The sequence below is a fragment of the Plodia interpunctella genome, chromosome 8 (genome assembly GCF_027563975.2).
Source record: "Plodia interpunctella isolate USDA-ARS_2022_Savannah chromosome 8, ilPloInte3.2, whole genome shotgun sequence".
In the NCBI taxonomy this organism is placed as follows: domain Eukaryota; kingdom Metazoa; phylum Arthropoda; class Insecta; order Lepidoptera; family Pyralidae; genus Plodia; species Plodia interpunctella.
Genome location: NC_071301.1, coordinates 6,019,482 through 6,038,648, shown reverse-complemented (window position 1 = coordinate 6,038,648; position 19,167 = coordinate 6,019,482). Strand labels below are relative to the sequence as shown.

The following is a 19,167-nucleotide window of genomic DNA, read 5'->3' as shown; positions in this document are numbered from 1 at the left end:
TATTAAAAATACTGTAAAATAGTGTAATTAGTATTAAAAATACTAATTACACTAGTATTATGTTCACAATTCCCATTTTGGACATAGAATACATAGTTTTCAATACACATACAACATGTAGGTAAGTAATTTTTAAAGTACAGTGCAGGAACTTTTCTCGCGGAAAGGATTCACTTTCTGACTAGAGAAGCCAACTAGTAGACAATCCTCTACTTCATGTTCATTGATATATTTGACGATATCGGCCACGGCCGCGGAGACAGGAATCCGTTTAATAGCTGCCTCACGCCGTAGCTGTTCTGTGACAGCACGCTGCTGTTGCAACGTTGATACCATCATATCCATAACGGCAGTATCTGATAGGCCTATGATGAACACAAAATCAAACAATCGGACAACTTGAAACTGGGCGTAGCCTAAGGTACACCTTCAAAATGTTCCAACCTAGAAAGAAAGATTCCAAAGTGAATTCGTCAAACACAGTAAATGATTCATAAAACAATTTAAAAATAATCATACAAAGGTGTTCCAATGCAAACAATGCGTAGAATACTTTTCTGTAAATTTCGCGTTCACTCGCAATGGAATGGAGGACAAATCTAGGATAATAAATTTTGATTGTCATTATACCTTACAAATGACAAATCAGTATTTTTTTGACATTGATATCTTGTTTTTTTTTAATAAGGACTATTACGCAAAGCTCGGCGCAGATGGCACTACTGGTACAAGCACAACTTCAATAAATAAACGTATTGGCATTGCCAATGGCGGCAATCTATCTACACCGTTATTATAAAGAGGTAAGCGTTTGTGAGTTTGTATATTTGAGGTTCAGTAGTTTGGAAGATTAATTCTTCCAAACTACTGAACCGATTTAAAAAATTCTTCCACCATTAGAAGGGAACATTATCCAAGATTGCTATAGGCTATATTTTATCTCAAAATTCCCACGGGAGCGAAGCCCGGGTCAACATCTAGTATTATATAAAAGCGAAAAACACTCACTCACTCACATATCTCGAAAACTACAGAGCCCATGATGATGAAGATGAAATTTGGCAGGACGGTAGATTGTGTCTAGGAGCGTGCGTCCGCTAAGGATATATCGAAATTCCACCCCTAAGGGGGTGAAATAGGGGTTGCCAGTTTGTATGAAACTTAAAACTAAAATTTTTGATTTAATTTTGTAAGTTGATAAAAAATAATAATGCATTAATACGATATTGAAAATTACATCCCTACAGGGATGAAATAGGATAGACAATCTATATATATAAAATTCTTCCGTTACTGAGTGAGTGAGTGACTGACTGACTGACTGACAGACAGGCAGACAACGTACAGCCGAACTTCTGGGCATAGGAACGTGAAATTTGACATGTAGTGTAGGTATGTAGTGAGCACTAAGAGACGATTTTTAGAAATGTAGAATTTCTAAAAATCGTCGAAATTTAGAAAGGGGAGGAAACATTTTATATGAAGTTCTAGGTACACCGTGGAAGTTAGTGACTTGAAAATTTGGATTTTAAATTGTTTACTTACAAAAAATTAATGAATACCTGTTTCAGACTTTCCTGAAAATAACCCTCAACCCTATCAAAAGGGAGGTGAAAGATTTTATGGGACTTAATAATATTTTCAAGATAAAAAGCTGAAAATTGGTATACACTTTTCTTAAAGAATGACCGAGATCTTACTATGAAATTGACGAGGGCGAGTCCGCGGGCAAAAGCTAGTAGGGAATATTACGCAAAGCTCGGCACCAATGGAGGCAAAAAGCGTCAATTTTCAATATTGTTGACTTAGCTTCGTTCAACGAGACGCGGGACGCGAATCGGCGCGATTCGCTCGCTCGTTTAACCTTCCAAACTGAGGCGAAGGAAAATATGTCTTTTGACATCGAAGCTGAGGTTTTGTTGTTATTAGCATTAACTGAAGAAGAATCTCAAGATGTGAGGAAGAAAAGAAAATGGGTCCATGAGCTGAGTACTCAACGCCTAACATTTGGAGAGTGTCACACTTTAATACCCACATTATGTACGCAAAGACACTTACTTATTACTTTGACGACCTCGGTGGCGCAGTGGTAAAGTTCTTGCCACTGAACCGAGAGGTCCCGGGTTCGATCCCCGGTCGGGTCATGATGGAAAATGATCTTTTTCTGATTGGCCCGGGTCTTGGATGTTTATCTATATATGTATATGTTATAAAAATATAGTATCGTTGAGTTAGTATCCCATAACACAAGTCTCGAACTTACTTTGGGGCTAGCTCAATCTGTGTGATTTGTCCTAATATATTTATTATTTATTTTATTATTTATTTATTATTTAATTACTTTTTGTAAAAATAATTCAAGGTGCAAGTTCAACGGCATTTCGAAAAATCAGTCGCTCGCTATACAGCGTATATTTCATTGCAGCTCTTGCGATTATTAATAACTAGTATAATGAATAAAAATATATAAAATAAATTATTTTATTTTCATACTAAATAAATAAATCTATTAGGACAAATCACACCGATTGAGCTAGCCCCAAAGTAAGTTCGAGACTTGTGTTACGGGATACTAACTCAACGATACTATATTTTATAACAAATACATATATAGATAAACATCCAAGACCCGGGCCAATCAGAAAAAGATCATTTTCCATCATGACCCGACCGGGGATCGAACCCGGGACCTCTCGGTTCAGAGGCAAGCACTTTACCACTTCGCCACCGAGGTCGTCAAATATTCATCGAAACTCTCTAATCTGCGTAATGTCCCGCTTGCATCTTCATTTTATACAGAGGACATAATAAGGAAGTAATAAATGAAACAAGCAGGACAGCCTTTAATTTTATATAATAGTAAATAGTACTTTCTGTCCGCAGATCGACCACGTGAATGTAGTTTTTTAATTTCAGGAAACAAACCCTAACATTTTCAGGACAAACCGATCTGCTGTAAGATTACGTGTCCGTTTGAAAGCACAGCGTAAATCCATTGCATCCGCAAACATACAGATGTACTGCAACATCATATTGTGGCAGCCTCAACAGTACCCTAAACGCGTTATTATATTGAAACTGAAGGGCACTGATCGATCCAATTCCAGTAATCAGTCCACAGACTTCGGGTGTACTTATGCCCGTTCTCATTGGATAATTTTCAGTGTACTACTTACGTAAAATATAAATTTGCGAATTTGTTGACAGCGGTTCTCATACGCATTACTATTTTTCCGTGGTTTCGACCGATGCGGCCGCGCGTTTTTGCAATTTTTCAAATTTTAACAAACACAAAAATCAGTTTATCAGTTTATGTATCTTACCTCAAAATCCTTAATCTGTTATGTGGTATAATGTAAATTTTATGAATGATTGATTGCTTTTGGAAATGATTCCTTCCTCAAGAAAATTGACGGATTATGATCCGTTAATTTTCCGGCAGCGGTCGAAACGCTCGGAGAACCACCCAATATCTGTATAAAATAGTTCTAGTTTTCTAGGTCTATGTGACAATTTGTATAGTTTACTAGCTTTTGCCCGCGGCTTCGCCCGCGTAATTTTCCCACGGGAACATTTATTTTTCCAGGATGAAAAATGACCTATGTCCTTCTCCATAGAGTACTTTAAATTACATGTATGCAAAATTTCAAAATTATTGGTTGAGTAGATTGAGCGTGAACAAAGAAACAAACATACTTTCGCTATTGGTGTAAAAATCAGGGATAAACAATTATCAGACAGTAATATGAATTTTGACCGAGGGCGTGTTTGTGAAAATGGCGACGTCAATCCTGCATTATACAAAATAGGACAAAAAGTGGGAAAGCCCGGGGCGCCGACGCTCTGTGGAGATGGCAGCAACCTGGATAACGCTCAGATGAGAGAGAGAGTGGTCAAATACGTACCTACAAAAACTATTGAAATAAATAGACTTATTTACTTAGTTTAGAACTGATGATAAGACAAAAAATTACATAAAGAAATTGAGATAATAGAAGTAGATTTTATTATTCTTTTTCTCTTCCTTCATGTTCATGTTGTAGTATTTGCATATTGATATATGTTTATATTATTATTTATAGTATATGTAAGTTTATAAATCAATACATACTGCGTCCACCACGTGCCCATCCTCTCTCACTACCCAAAAGCTGGCTGGAAGAAATCGCTTAGCAATAAGCCCACCATTGGTCCATATGTGATTGGTCCATAGTGGCATAGCGTACGGTGTAACGCAGAGCGCGGTCATAGCCCGCAACGAAATTGTAAGATTTTTACTTGATACATATGTGCACAAAGTAATTTTATTTATTTTCGTTGTATTCATACAAAAATTGTTATCAGTTGTCAGAACGACTTTCTCTGTCGACTTTTGTAATTTTTTTATTAAAACTAAATTCACAATACAATACAAAATATATTTATTGCCCATAAAAACAATATTACTACAAAATAATACAATTGTATGCATACATATGCGTAACTTATCCAACGATAATGTATGTAATAAAGTTCTTCCTAATAACTATTGTAGTCTAAGAGATAAAACTGTCTCTAGGACTATGTAAAAAAGAGTATGTTTTTGTAATAGTTCTAGAGACAGTGTTGATTTTTATAATAGTCCAAGAGACAGTAACTTATTTTCAAATAGTCCAAGGGACAGTAATTTTTTTCACATGACTTTTGTGTAATAAATGATCACAATAATGTGCTTACATGCGGTAACGACTCCGGGAGACCATCGAACCGAGATTTACGACCGATTTTTTAAATTAAAATTTTAGGTTTTAATGGTACCGCGTTGATTGACACTGCGGCTAAACATTGCATTGCGGGTCATTCTCTATACACTCTACTTCAAGGAAGGGGACACCCCCTGCTCCCGTCGACGCGAGAAGTTAAACTTGCCGACGGTGTTGTACGTACCATGGAGGTACTCACTACCACCTTACAGGTGTGCTTGGAAACGAAGTCTATTACTATGTCATTCATAATTTTTCCCGATTCTACCAATAATGAAACATTATAAGGTATCGATTTCATTACCGCCGCTGGTGTAGTTATAGATTTTAGTAAGGAAGTTCGGTTTTTCAGTGCAAATAGTACAGTCAAATATGACTTGTTTCGAACCACCTACCTCGCGTAGCGCGTCCTGTGCATATACCGAAATACTCCGAAAGAATGAAGGTACTCATCTCAAACCAGCTGAGCGACAGGCGCTAGCTGAGCTAATTACCAGGCATGCACACATTTTTAGAGCAGGGGGAGGACCAACACCATACGCTGAACACCGCATCGATACAGGTGAGCATCCACCTATATCAGTACCTCCTTATCCCCTCAACCCTTCAAAGAAGGAGCTGGGTCTATCCGTTTTTGCGTCGATTACCGACGCTTAAATGCAATCACCAAAGCCGCCAAAGATCTCTCTCGTTACCAAGGTGACACCAATGAAGAACCTTTGCCAAAGCCAATTAACCCTAAAAAAGGATGTGGACGTTCCCCTAATCCTCACAAACCTGATACTGAATCACCAGTCCAGGAGCGGGGGCGTTCTCCAGGACTTGAGGGGGAGTGTATAGTAAACCACCGTACATCTGACCTTCCCACTCGGGCCTCCCGCGGTCCGTTGCCGACGCGATATAGAGAATAGCAATCTCTTTCAAACACCTGCGCGCACATCGCGTGATACATCGCGCATGCGCACTACGTCATATAGCGCGCCGTTTGCCCCGACGCCTCTGTGCTCGGCAGTCAGCCATTAACCGGCAAGCTATTCACATCTTCCGCATACCTACACTGATGTGCCGCGATCCACGCGCTCCCATATCTATCGCGACTTTAATAATTTTAAGGGATTTTTCCGAACCCTTCTGTATTTGTAATCTCCTGTGTGTGTGTGTGACAGACAATACATTTTATATGAGACTACCTCGTTTTCTTACACCACTGAAACCCTTCTCATAAGCTGAAATTTGGCATGTAGGTGAGCACTAAGAGGATTTTTGGAAATTCTACTCCGAAGGGGTGAAAGGGTGAGAAACTTTAAATATTAAAGTTCTACACCGTTGAAGTTAGTGACTTGAAATTTCGATTTTGGTTGTTTACAACAAAGTTATGAATACGTTTTTCAGATTTTTCTGAAAATTAACACTCAACCCCTTCAAAAAGGGGGTGATAGATTATATGGGATTTAATACAATTTTTAAGATAAAAAGCTGAAAATTGGCACACTTACTTTTTGTAGTAAATAACAGTAATAGTAAATACAAAAAATGTTGAATTTACGTTTATGGTTAACAAAAACCGGAACGTAAAACGTCATGGAAAATGGGACGGCACGCGTTGCAGAAAGCGGGAGTGGAAGTCGGAGTGGGAAATGGGAAGGAGACACGTAGTGGGGAACAGGATGGGACACATTGCAAAAAACATGATGGCACACTATGTAGGAAACGGTACGGGATATCTACTTGCGGGACGAGACACGCAGCGGGAAACAGATAATTGAACTAAAGATGAGAAAAAATACGAATTTGAATCATATACTCGTATGTTCACCAGTATTACAGAGTACGCTTACAGATTTTGCTATGCAATTCACGCGGGCGAAGCCGCGGGCAAAAGGTAGTGTAATAGTAACTGTCAAAATGCATCCTTTAATTTACATTATATTTTAGATATAAAATGCCTTATAGTTACTTAATTATAAAAGATAGATATATTGTGTCGCGGTCGCGGACTCTTTTATGGAACTACTAAAAACTCATATTTTTGTAGTACATTCTATGCATGTATAATCAATAGTAGCTGGCCCTGGCACGCACGTATTATTTTCATTAGCGCTTTTTTTTCGGATTACTTTATAAGTTTTGATTGTTCTGGCTGAAAACTACTTATTTCAAAACAAAAATATGCCTATAGCAATCTCGGATAATGTAGCTTTCTAATGGTGAAATAATTTTTGAAATCGGTTTGGTAGCTTCAGAGATTACCCGCCTCAAACTCACAAACAAATACCGTTTGTGCTACCAAACCAATTTCAAAAATTAAAAATTCTTTATAATACCTATTGTCTTTATAATATTTATGGATCTACCGTTTAAGTAATTAGGCAGGTAGTAAGAAATATATATACAATATTTTTATTTTATTTTCACGGTTTGACCTTAACAGTTGGTAACGCCGCACCACAATTTGACTTCTCTAGAGCCGCGTGAATTTGCTTGAGTCTTGCTCGTGCCAATGTTAAATTGGCATTAGTAGCTCGCATGCTTTCCTGAAATATAAGAGTGATGATATTAGAAACACCAACAATGGAAATTATAAAGTTAAAAATATAAAGTGGGAATTTCGGGATAAAAAGTACCCTATGTGTTATTCCATGTTATATTCCATCCATGTATCAAATTTCATAACAATTTCGCGTGAAAGAGTAACATACATACATACATACATACATACATACATACATACATACATACAAAAATACACATCCTAACAAATTTTCGCATTTATAATATTAGTAGGATAGGAGAACACACATTTAATAATTTGATTAAAATTATATTATCTGCAATAATAAAAAATAGGAAAATGAAAGAAAAATAATAATCGAAAATAGGCTTACTTGTACATTTAACAAAGTCTTATCAGCACTTGTGAGCTTCTCCACAGATATGTCTGTAGTATGCCGCACCAGGCCATCTATAGTAGCTCGAAGGGAAACATTGCATTCCCCTGCAACAATTATTATTTATATTATTAAACACAGTCTAACAGACTGAAGGGATCTGTCATATCATTCAGCAGTTTCGAGGTATGAGCTGACAAGTCAGTCAGTTTGTTTCTATTTTTTATGATTGATTAAATTCGTGGGCCTATCTTAAATTAGCAGTCTCCTCATACTGCTTTCAGTTAAATTTTTAAGCCCTTTGGCTTAGAAGTCTAACTGTAGATAAGGATTCCTGAGAGTTGTAAATAACTGTCAATTATGTATTTATTATCAATCAAAAATAAACTTACACAATTTTTGGTGTAAGAGTGAAGTGTACATCAGTTTATTTGGCGGTGCAGGAGACATGACTGGATAGAGAGGCACTTCTGGATCATTTTGTGGCAGGGTAATTTTCGATTCTGAAACATCACAGACAAAATAATATGATGGGAGTGTTAACTTTATTTTTATTTTATCTGCTACTAGCTAACATATTGTCGGTAAAACAGCTTAGTTTACCAAAAGGTATTCATCAGCAAAGTGACTCACAATTGTTACCTGTTGTCAACCCACCTGTGTGTTGGCTATAAAATGAACAAGCAAATGTTGTAATGACTCAATTGTAGACCAGGCAGTCATGCAATACGGTCATGTTCCTTTGTAATTATAATAGTTGTTATTATAATTGTTGTTCCTTTGTTATTATAATTGTTGGTTTGTTCCTATTTCTCTGTGATTATAAATGAAGTAGCTGTGTGGTCATTAAGTTACTTTTAACCCTTCTACAGTCCATGTTCTTATTTGGCCATGATTAAGTTACGATCTAGCCATTGATAAGCAGGGTTAAATTCCCTTGCTTGTAATGATGCAATATACATGGGCAATAGCCCCAAGTTCCTAACAGGCCATGTTATTACTATTTGGATGTAGATATAGGATTAGTATTTTTGCAAGCAAATTTTTAACACAGATCGAAGCACTGCTGTTTGGTTGGTCACAAGCTTTAGGAAAATAAACTTGTGTTGGTTAGGTAAACCTAACCAAACAAAAACCAACAAAACCAAAATAAACTTATGTTGGTTAGGTTAAACCTAACCAACACAAGTTTATTTTCCTTATTTTTTATTTATTTCAATATTTATTCTTTTTACCTTGAATATTTTCTTTTTTAAACAAATAGTTAACTAAATGCCCATTTTAATGTTTATAAAAATCAATGTTAATATTTATCATGATTATTATTTAAAAAATTATGAAACATTTATAAAATTTCAACTCTGTGACATTAAAGGAAGTGAGAATTTAAAATCTGGCATAAACTAAATAGAAGATTGTAGTTACCATCATCTGACTCGGGTGCTTCACCAGCAATCACAAATTCTTCTGTGTTTGGTTCTATTAAATCCTGAAAAAAGATAACACCAGTAAATTGTTTTATACTATAATTACAAATAGTTATGATGCAAGCCTACAAGTAAAATGGATAGTCTGCATTATCAGTATACATATAATATTCAAATTTCAATTAAATTCAAGGCAACCAAAACACAATTAACCAAACAAAACATAATGAAAATCGAGCCCACCACCCCTGGTAGCACCGGTTCACAAGTAGACGGCCTGGGTACATCCCATCTCACAAATATTATAATATATTTACGATTAAAATTAAAGCCGTGTATGAATATATTTGTTAATTCTTCACAATTAAATGACCCAACTTGGTATTGAGGAAGCTGAGGAAGGACAGGATCAAAACAGGGTAGTTTTTATCCCGAAAGTACGTGATTCACGTAAGATTTGGTCCAAAAGTTTGATAGTTAATAACGCTTATAAAATAGACGGCGCAAAGTTCTAGAATTATTTACAGTTTACTAATTATATTACTTCAATTTTTTGACATATGTAATGAAAAAAGTAGGTAGGTACGGTGAATATTTTATACCCTTACAGGTGATCTTCCAACTTCTATTTCTGAATCCGATTCCGAAGCCTCACCTTCCACTACATGTGCTAATTTTGACATGTTTTATTTATTTACAAATTTAAAATCTATAATCTACAACTGTATTAATTTATCAGCAAGCTAGAAATAAAAACATGACATGAAGAAAAGAAACCGCCGAAGATTCCGATTCAGAAGAAAACACAAAACACATTATCTACACACACCTTGACTATTATGATACATATTATATATGACATGCATGTCCACAGGATATGACAGTGGTACTTGTAACTACAAAATTACGATATTCGAGTTGTCAACTTTTCTCGACTAGGTTGACGAATCTCGAATACATAACTCATACGCTCGCTCTACTGATACGATAAGCCTGTCTAATCCTGTGGTCTACTCTAACTGAAAACTGACCAATTAAAGTAACATTTAACTAACGCGTTAGATTATTACCTTACGCGTTAGATTATACCTTAATACGTTTTACTTTTTACCCAGTCGAATAGGTAATTTTACTTCGATAGTGTTAATTTGCAACATCAATACACTTTGAATCATCATGGTAGGTATTGATCTTTAACCTACCTATCTAGGTAGGTACCTATTGCATCAAAACGAATCAAAACCTGCTATCCATATTATAGTACGCCAAACTATCGACTATTGTTTTGATAATAGACTATCGACAACACTACAGACTTCACTAAACTGAACTGATAATCGTCGAGCTACAACACTAAACTCATTTTTTTTTTTGGTTTATTCCCTCGTTTTATTGAGGAGGCAAAGAGTACTAGCCCATACAGCCAAGTCTTTTGTATTGAATATTTATATATAAATAAGAGTGGCTAATATCCACTGAAGAAGAAGGCATAAGCCAAGTCTGTAGTGTACATCAAAAATTGAGGCCTAAAAGGCCTAGTCTTTAGTAATAAATCCAAATAAAACATAACCAAAAATATAAATATTTTTGTTTTAAGTCCAATCAAATTTCCATAAAAGTATTTGTTACAAATTCATATAAAGGTTTAAAGCATGCAGGATTGGATAAGAGTTCCTGAAGCGAGCGCGGGATTGCTTCAGAATAATTATAAATTTGTGTTAGGCGGTCGACTAACACAATTCTTTGCAAACAGAAATTGGAACATTCGTAAAACAAATGATGTAAAGTTTGATCTGCAATGTTGCAATAATTGCATATAGGAGAAGACAAAAGTTTAAGACGAAACAGATGAGAATTAAAACGACCATGGCCAAGACGAAGACGACAAACTATAGTATAGAACTTTCTACCAGCAAAATCTCTTCCTTTTACAAACCAAGGTCGACCTAATTTATTATTGATTCCCGCATACCATAAACCCTTGCAATTCAATTCCCAAGTCTCCTTCCATTGTTTGTCAAAAAGCTGTGATATATTTTGTTTTAATAAAGATAGAACATCTCCCGCTGGTAGTGAGCAAGATTTTAATTCAATGCAGTTACCATAACGCACTATAGTTTTGGCGAAATAATCTACACTTTCGTTACCCTTCACACCTATGTGTGATGGAGTCCATAGTAATATTATATCCTTATGATGATTCTGACAGAGATCATAGTACTTTTCTCTTATTTTATGTGTTATAAATGAGGTGGTAGAATCAAATTTTGGATTATTAAGCGAACTTAAAATACCCATATTATCAGTAATAATAATCCAATTATCATAGGAATGTTCAGAAATGTATTCGAGAGCTGAAAATATTCCAATTGACTCTGCCGTATAAATGGAAGCATTATTAGGGAGTCTACACCCATGACCCGTTTTGGCTTCTAAATCATAAATAGCCATTGAGACAGCTGACGTTGACGTATTCTTTGAACCGTCTGTATAAATTTGCTTGTAACCTCTGTATGATTCTAATTTGTTGTAAACATCCTCTTTAAATTCAAGAGATTTATCTATAACAATTTTAATAGGATAAAATTTGCTTTCGTAAGAACCTGAATAGCATGGCAGGATTACACTTTCATAAAGATTATTTTGAAGTTTGAATTCGACAGCTTCTTTAAGACATTCTGTTAAGTTTGAAGAAGAATTTACTAACTTAGGCATTAAGGGGTGACCTGTTGAAGAACAAATTTTGAGCAGAAATTTATAGTTAAGATAACGGAATCTTATGGCTAAAGGAGGTATGTTACATTCAACTTGCATTGAGATAATTGGCGTAGACATCATAGCACCCAAAATAATACGAAGACCTTTATTCTGAATTTTTTCCAGCTTATCTATACTTTTCTGATTAGCATAACAAAAATATGCATATTCGAAATGACTTCTAACTAGGGATTTATACAACATTAATAAAATTTTGGGGTCTGAACCCCAGTAAGTAGCAGATAATGTTTTAAGAATATTAAGAGCTCGAAGACTCCTGTTGGCTATAATATCAACATATTTATTAAAATTATTATTGTTTTGAAACATGACTCCCAGAAATTTTATTGACGAATCAGCAGGCAATAAATTACCCTCATACATTATACAAATATCCCTAACTTTAATAGATTTTTTTGAAAATACAACCACTTTACTTTTTTGTTTGCTGATGCTCAGCTGGAGATAGGTGAAATATGAGTTCAACCCAGCCAGGCCTGAATTCATCTTTCTGTTTATGTCTGACATATTATCTCCTTTGCAATATACAGCCAGGTCATCAGCAAACTGTAAATTATTGACATCCAAACCTAGATTAATATTTAAGCGATGAATATACAACACAAACAGCAAAGGACTCAAGATTCCTCCTTGACTTACACCTTTATATGAATATCTTGGTCCTATAAGATTATTATTAAACTTCACATATAATTTCCGTTCATGAAGAAAATTAAAAATCCAATTTACAATTTTTACAGGAAGTCCCAAGCTGATTAGAGTGGCAGAAAGAACATGCAAGTTAACATTATTAAAAGCACCAACTACATCAAAGAAGACACAAGCCAGAATTTTATTGTTTGATAAGGCCTCCTGAATGTCCAAATTCAAGTGACACAGACTTTCTCGAGCTGATCGACCACGGCGAAATCCAAATTGATTATAAGGCAATAAATGGTTACTCTCTACATAAAATTCAAGACGTTGTTTTAATAACTGTTCAAAAATTTTGCCAACACATGAGGTCAAAGTAATAGGACGATAAGAGTCTGGATCATTAGGAGCTTTATCTGGTTTTAGAATTGGAATAATACAATCCATTTTCCATTGTGAAGGAATTAAGGAGTTCTGCCATAGCAAATTTAAAATTGTTAAAAATGTTTGTTTATTAGAATCATTCAACAATTTCAACATTCTGTAAGATAAATAATCTAGACCTGTTGAAGTATTTTTTCTAGAGTTAAGGGCTGATTGTAATTCTTGCATAGAAAAGTCCTTCAACAAATAAGAATTATTGGTTGTGTGAATAGAGGGAACAGTAAAATTATTTTCAACTGTATCTGGGGTGTATTTATGAAGAAAGTCAGTTACCCAATTGTATTCAGAAACAAAATTTGTGGAAGGAGAGTATGAATTGTTAATTTTTTTAATTTTCTTCCAAATTTCACTCATAGAAGATAAACGATTTAGTGAGGAACAGTATTGCAACCAACTGAATTGTCTTTCGCGTCTTAAAATAACTTTTTTAATAGCCTGAACACGTTTCAAATTAATAAAATTTTCTGTAGACGGACAAGTTTTAAATAAAATATAAGCTTTATGAACATTTTCAACTGCTTGAGAACAAATGTGATTCCACCATGGCAAAGATCTACGACTTGCATTGATGCTGGGTGCAACAGAATGTTTAGCTTTGGGAGCTGAAGCTTCAACAGTACTAGAAATTATAGAACAAAAACTATTATAAGAATTGATGGGATCCACATGATTAACATTGAAATTAGACAACAATAAATTGACCTGTGCTTCATAAGTCTTCCAATCAACCAATTTTAAATTAACATGTTTTAGCAAATTTGAAGAGTTATGAAGCATATTATTAGAATTTGGTCCTAGACACAACCTTGTTAATGTAGGTAAGTGATAACTTCCAAGTGGGTTGTCACAGACCTGCCAATCACAATGTAATACTAAACACGATGAAACCATGGTGAGATCAAGACCATTAGGTCTAGCAATATTTGAACCAATTGTAGTAGGCACATTGCTGTTTAAGAGAACCAAATTATTTTTATCTATAATATCTAGAATGTCCCTACCACGAGCATCAGTAGAATGACAACCCCAATATGGGTGATGAGCGTTAAAATCTCCTGAAAAAATAAAGGGTTTGGGTAAAGAAGAAATTAAATTATTCAATTTATTACTACAGAATCTAGGGGTGCTAATACTAGGACAATAAACACTAACTATGGTGACAGATTTACTATTTAATTGAAGAGAAATTGCCACAGTTTGTATTGAGTTATCAGATGCAATAGCAAAATTAGAGAAATGAAAAGAGTTATGAATTAAAATAGCTACCCCATTGTGGTCATTGCCAGAGTCATTTCTTACAACAGAGTAGCCTTTAATATTAAATTTGTGGTGTGGTCTTAACCACGTTTCTGATATAATAGCAACATGTATATTTTGATCATATAAAAATTTCTGGAAGTCAAGTCTATTACTTAATAAGCTTTGTGCATTCCATTGACAAATATTTATTATACCTGTGAATTTTCCGAACAAACTGAATTTGTCTTAAGTATATCCTTAAGAGTGTCTGCAATAGTTTTAGTATTTACAATAGTGTTATTATTGATTTTATTGTGTGTAATCACCTTTATGATTGCTTCAGTGATGAAGCTGAGCATTTTAGTGTCAGAGAGAACAAGTTTTTGGAATTCTTGTGAATTTTTTGGATTAGTAAGTGATGGAAAGGCATTGTTTTTCAAGGTTTCAGAATAGGATTGTGGAATAATCTTGTTTTTATTTTCAATAATTTTTTGTTTTTTTACTGGACAAGTGCCTGAAATGGCTATATGATTGCCTTTGCAATGAATACAAACTGCATTCGCTAAAGAAACATTACAATTTTTGAAGCTATGGCCTTCAGTGCAGATAGAACAACGTTCTGCATTTTTACAAAATTTGGCAAGATGGCCATAACGTAGGCACCGGAAACATTGTTTAATCGGTGGAATATATGGCAGAACAGGTACACGCCACATTTTTAAATAAACATAATCAGGTAAAGACGCACAAGATGCAAACGTAATCGCCACGGTCTGAGTGGGTTGTAAGTTATAAGATTCGCCTTCTTTTACTTTACGCATTATTCTACGAACACAAATAATTTTTTTTGTTGTAGTAGAAAGAACTTTAAAGATTGTTTTGTTTGACAAGTCTGATGGAACATTAGTTATAACACCAGTTATTTCTGTAACCGCTGCCGGAATAGAAGCAGTGATGCGATGTTCTCTATGGAAAGTAGCATTGTCCAAGAATGAATTAGCCATGTTAGGATTATCGAATACAACCCCCATTCTATATTTGTTGACTTTTTTTAAATATTTTATCCCTTTTACAAAGCGAGTGAAACTATTACTTAAATACATCATATCTCTGGAACCTATTGGGACATTTTCATCCGAGCTAGCTATGAACACGACGTGCTCATGCCCTGGACTATCTTCAGGATATCTACGACTATAATCGGCGACCCTATATGGTTTGTATTTGTCCAGTGGCGACTCTGACGCGTCAGAGTATTCTGAGTCACTATCAGAGCTCTGGATTACCGAATTGGTTTCATATTCTTGCTCCTTCTTTTTCCTCTTCTTGCCGCCCATCGCTGGAAAGGTAAAAACTTACCCCGACCTCAGCAACACTTTATACAAAACAGACTATAGAAAATATATAAATAACGAAATTATATACAAAAGGAAAGGTATTTACAACAAGATTTACAAATATATACAGATTTTGCACAAATTTAAATTTTCCCAGAAAAAAAGACCGCCGTCGCTTCCAAATTCCCGCGCTTTTTTCCACACTAAACTCAACTTGAAGCACAGCAGTGACATTTTTATATTGACAGACGTACTAAAAAAAGGGCTTGAAGGAAGGAAGATTCTCTCTAGTCGGCGAAGGAAGATCTCGTCTCATCTCGTCCAAAAAGCAAGGCTTTTTCTCTTTTCTTTGTTTGTTCTCATAATTTTTGTGGATGTCACGATAATTTCCTGTGTTATTTTAATCACTATTCTTGTAACCAACGAGCTTGTTCCGAAAAGAACTTGAAATGGAAGGTGACGGAGCCGACTCTTCTAATCCTAAGTCTTTTTCTGGAATTCCTGAAGCAATTTTTGTTGTAAGTCCTTTAAAACTTTTCTTAATAACATTTCTTAGAAAAATCAACTTTGAGAACTATAAAAATTTTAGGTTAAGTAGGCGCACCTGCTATGATTTTATTCAAATATACCGTTTATTCAGCAATTTCCTAATAATTTTAATTTTTCAAATTGTATTTTTAATAAAACTCGTCTGATTTTAAAAGATATTAACTACACAGTAAACAGTTCCCACTCAAGTTATCCAATTGTGCTACTCTATTCTAAAGCAATCCTTTCATGATAAAGCTGATTGATGATTTTCAAACTGGGAAGACTTTTGCACATAATGTTTCTTATAATGTTCACAGGAATACTTGACTTATAGTTTTAAAATAATTTTACTTGTTTCTTTTGTAATATAACTTATTATTACCTATATATGATTAGTTTTGTACAAGTAAATTTAAAATTTTGGTTATTGTTTATAATTATTTTGATAACTACCTTGTAATGCCTGAAACACAGGTGATTTTTCTTCCTAGCTCAGGAACCCTTTGTTTTATTTTATTTTAAATCTTAATTTGTATCTATTGTACAAATATAAAGACAGGACAATGTTGATGAATTTATGACTCAAGTCCCAATAAGTGTGCACCCTTTCATATACTCTAACCAAACTTTTGCACATAATGTTTCTTATAGACTTAGTTCCACCAAGCAATTGAAGCTGCGACAAAAAATAGATTAAAAAAAATGTTTCTTATAATGTTCACAGGACAATGTTGATGAATTTATGACTCAACCAGAAAATACCAATGGGGTTGATAAAGTGCTAAGGAAACTGGATGAGCAACATGGGAAATATAAGTACATGGAGTTGTCTTTAGCTACAAGAAGGCGCCGTTTGCGGCAGCAAATACCAGACTTAGCTAGATCTTTGGAAATGATTGAAAAATTAAAGACACAAAAGGAGGAAACTGAAACTAAATTTCTTTTAAGTGATCAAGTATTTGTTAAGGTAAATCTTTTTTATTTATTTATTAATTATTAAGGCCAGTTTTCCACACATGATGTTTATATTAAGGAAAGAAGACAGCCCACTATCAAGTTGACTATTGAAGCTCTTGTTCTCACAACCTGGAGAGGCCTTTTACCAGAAAAAAGAAACTAAATGTGGCACAGCATTTAATTGCAAATTTAATTGCAAATGTTAATGTGAGCCATGGCCTCAGTAGAGCTACATGGTTTTGACAGTCAACACACAATGTAGAACAACACAGATATTGTATGTAGTTTTTATGTACATCAACACATGTCAGTGTCAAAACCTATGGGAAACCATCCTCGCCACCAAGGCTCAACCTAGACTATAATTTTATATGGTTGTTTTACAGGCTAATATAAAACCAACAAAGACAGTGTATCTTTGGCTTGGAGCAAATGTCATGCTGGAGTATACTTTAGAAGATGCTGAAAAACTATTGACATCAAATATGGCAACTGCAAAGAAAAATTTAGAATGTGTTGAACATGATTTAGATTTCTTAAGGTAAGATCTACTTCTCTATTATAATGTATCAAGTACATTACAAAAATTTTCACTTAATGTTTGAGATTAACACATTCACACAGATTTCAGTTAGTTTTGAGTTTATCTCGTTTATACAGACAGATAGACACGACAACAAGAATTCTTGTCAAAAAAACAATTGGAAATATCAAGGGTATTTAATTTTCTTCAAGTACCTACTATAAATTTGACAGACTTTCTGTTTATCTATATGTGAATTTATGAATAAGGTTTATTAAAAAAATTAAAGTAAAAAATATTTTCTGTCAAAATAAATAGAATTATTGGTAACTAATATTGTATATCTTTTCTAGGGATCAGTGCACAACCACAGAAGTCAATATGGCGCGTGTATATAACTGGGATGTTAAGAAACGTCAGGCTGCCAAAGCATCTAGTTAATATGGGATTTGACTCCAAAGTTGGTGCATCACTTTGAATCTGCTGTTAAGAGGAAATTTAATAACATGCAACTGTCTATTCTTTTAATGTAGTGATTTTATATTGATAATATGCAGGTGGCGATTGAAGTTCGTGAATTAATACGCTAAAACTGTGCTCTTGAATACTTGTAAGTGGAAACACCAAAGAGAGTCTACAATAAGGATTTTGACTTTTCTTTTCAATTGGTACCATCCTAATTAGTTTTCGAATAACTTAAAAAAGGGAAATGTTTATAAATCCAAAGCAGACAGGGCGAAATGAGCATGTGACGTCACGCGTTCCTACACACTTCCTACATATACCGCTCTTACTAAATTCCCGTTTTGCGAGATAGGGACAGATACTATAGAGCTTAGTTAGAATTTTTACCTGTTTTTATTTCAATTAAAATTTTCGCTATTTCGTCCTTTTTCCATAATTTGTTGAATTCAAAATCAGCCAACATCCCTATTGAATTTTTCAAGTATATTTTTTTTATCAAAAGATGTAAATTGATGCCTGTAATCAGAGTCACTATTGAATCTATCGGAAGACATCTAATTTAATGTTTATTTCATTCACAGGTCTTCAAACTGCATGCTGATTGTTTCTCAGAATGACTGTTCACAATTAGTTTAGATATAAACGTAACAATAGATTAGTTACAATATATTATACTTTTACTTTATTACTAAGAAGTATTCCTTAAGTTTCCTAGGTCGTATATAATGTCAGTAAATCCTAAATTTATGCGGTAAACAGTGAACAAATTCTGTATAAAATATCTGCCATCTTTGTTAAATATATAAAAATAAATCCCAGTGGAAGGTAGGACTGAAAGAATTACATAGTACATTGGACTTACACTAATTTGTTTTTTTAAAACTTAAGTTATCATTATAATAATTTTCAAAAAAATTGCTGGAAATTTTATACAGTACCTAGTACACTTCTATGTTGAAAAATTTCTTATACTCAGGAATTATCATTTCAGGATAGGTTGTATTCTTTATGTATACCACGTAAAAGAAAGAAGGAGGCCCATGCCCAGCAGTAGATCACGGAGGGCTGCAGATGATGATGATACCACATGGTTATTCTTATTGATAAAATGTTAGAATGCTAAAGTTATGTCACTTCCGTGTTTATTATATACGACGATTTGTTCGTGTAGTCCGGATAATAAGACAGTGTTACGATTTGTAT

General features: G+C 34.4%; 3 protein-coding genes and 2 long non-coding RNA genes across 7 annotated transcripts; 2 read left to right on the top strand and 3 right to left on the bottom strand.

Annotated features, from left to right (window-relative positions):
- Positions 1–7: 7 nt before the first annotated feature.
- On the bottom strand, positions 8–664 carry Ggamma1 (G protein gamma subunit 1). The gene is made up of 2 exons (XM_053748837.1): positions 520–664; positions 8–444 (listed from the first exon to the last, which is right to left on the bottom strand). The coding sequence occupies exon 2, from the start codon at positions 343–345 to the stop codon at positions 133–135; it is 213 nt and encodes a 70-aa protein (XP_053604812.1). The 5' UTR covers positions 346–444; positions 520–664; the 3' UTR covers positions 8–132.
- A 1,793-nt stretch (positions 665–2,457) lies between these two features.
- Positions 2,458–4,581, bottom strand: LOC128671792 (uncharacterized). The gene is made up of 2 exons (XR_008404880.1): positions 4,112–4,581; positions 2,458–3,473 (listed from the first exon to the last, which is right to left on the bottom strand). It is a non-coding gene; the product is annotated as an uncharacterized LOC128671792 (long non-coding RNA).
- A 2,538-nt stretch (positions 4,582–7,119) lies between these two features.
- Positions 7,120–9,916, bottom strand: LOC128671791 (uncharacterized). Of its 2 annotated transcripts, none has more exons than XM_053748552.2 (5): positions 9,660–9,916; positions 9,056–9,119; positions 8,023–8,133; positions 7,628–7,737; positions 7,120–7,276 (listed from the first exon to the last, which is right to left on the bottom strand). In XM_053748552.2, the coding sequence occupies exons 1-5, from the start codon at positions 9,738–9,740 to the stop codon at positions 7,154–7,156; spliced, it is 489 nt and encodes a 162-aa protein (XP_053604527.1). In that variant the 5' UTR covers positions 9,741–9,916; the 3' UTR covers positions 7,120–7,153. The 2 variants fall into 2 exon arrangements, with proteins under 2 accessions (XP_053604527.1, XP_053604528.1); XM_053748553.2 differs by having other exon boundaries at positions 9,666–9,913.
- Positions 9,917–11,015: 1,099 nt separating this feature from the next.
- Positions 11,016–12,794, top strand: LOC135309760 (uncharacterized). The gene is made up of 2 exons (XR_010369960.1): positions 11,016–11,849; positions 12,576–12,794. It is a non-coding gene; the product is annotated as an uncharacterized LOC135309760 (long non-coding RNA).
- Positions 12,795–15,711: 2,917 nt separating this feature from the next.
- On the top strand, positions 15,712–18,827 carry mgr (merry-go-round). 2 transcript variants are annotated; one of them, XM_053748551.1, is made up of 5 exons: positions 15,713–16,006; positions 16,744–16,986; positions 17,363–17,517; positions 17,853–17,959; positions 18,546–18,827. In XM_053748551.1, the coding sequence occupies exons 1-4, from the start codon at positions 15,938–15,940 to the stop codon at positions 17,938–17,940; spliced, it is 555 nt and encodes a 184-aa protein (XP_053604526.1). In that variant the 5' UTR covers positions 15,713–15,937; the 3' UTR covers positions 17,941–17,959; positions 18,546–18,827. The 2 variants fall into 2 exon arrangements, with proteins under 2 accessions (XP_053604525.1, XP_053604526.1); XM_053748550.1 differs by having other exon boundaries at positions 15,712–16,006; positions 17,853–18,827.
- The last annotated feature ends 340 nt before the right edge of the window (positions 18,828–19,167 follow it).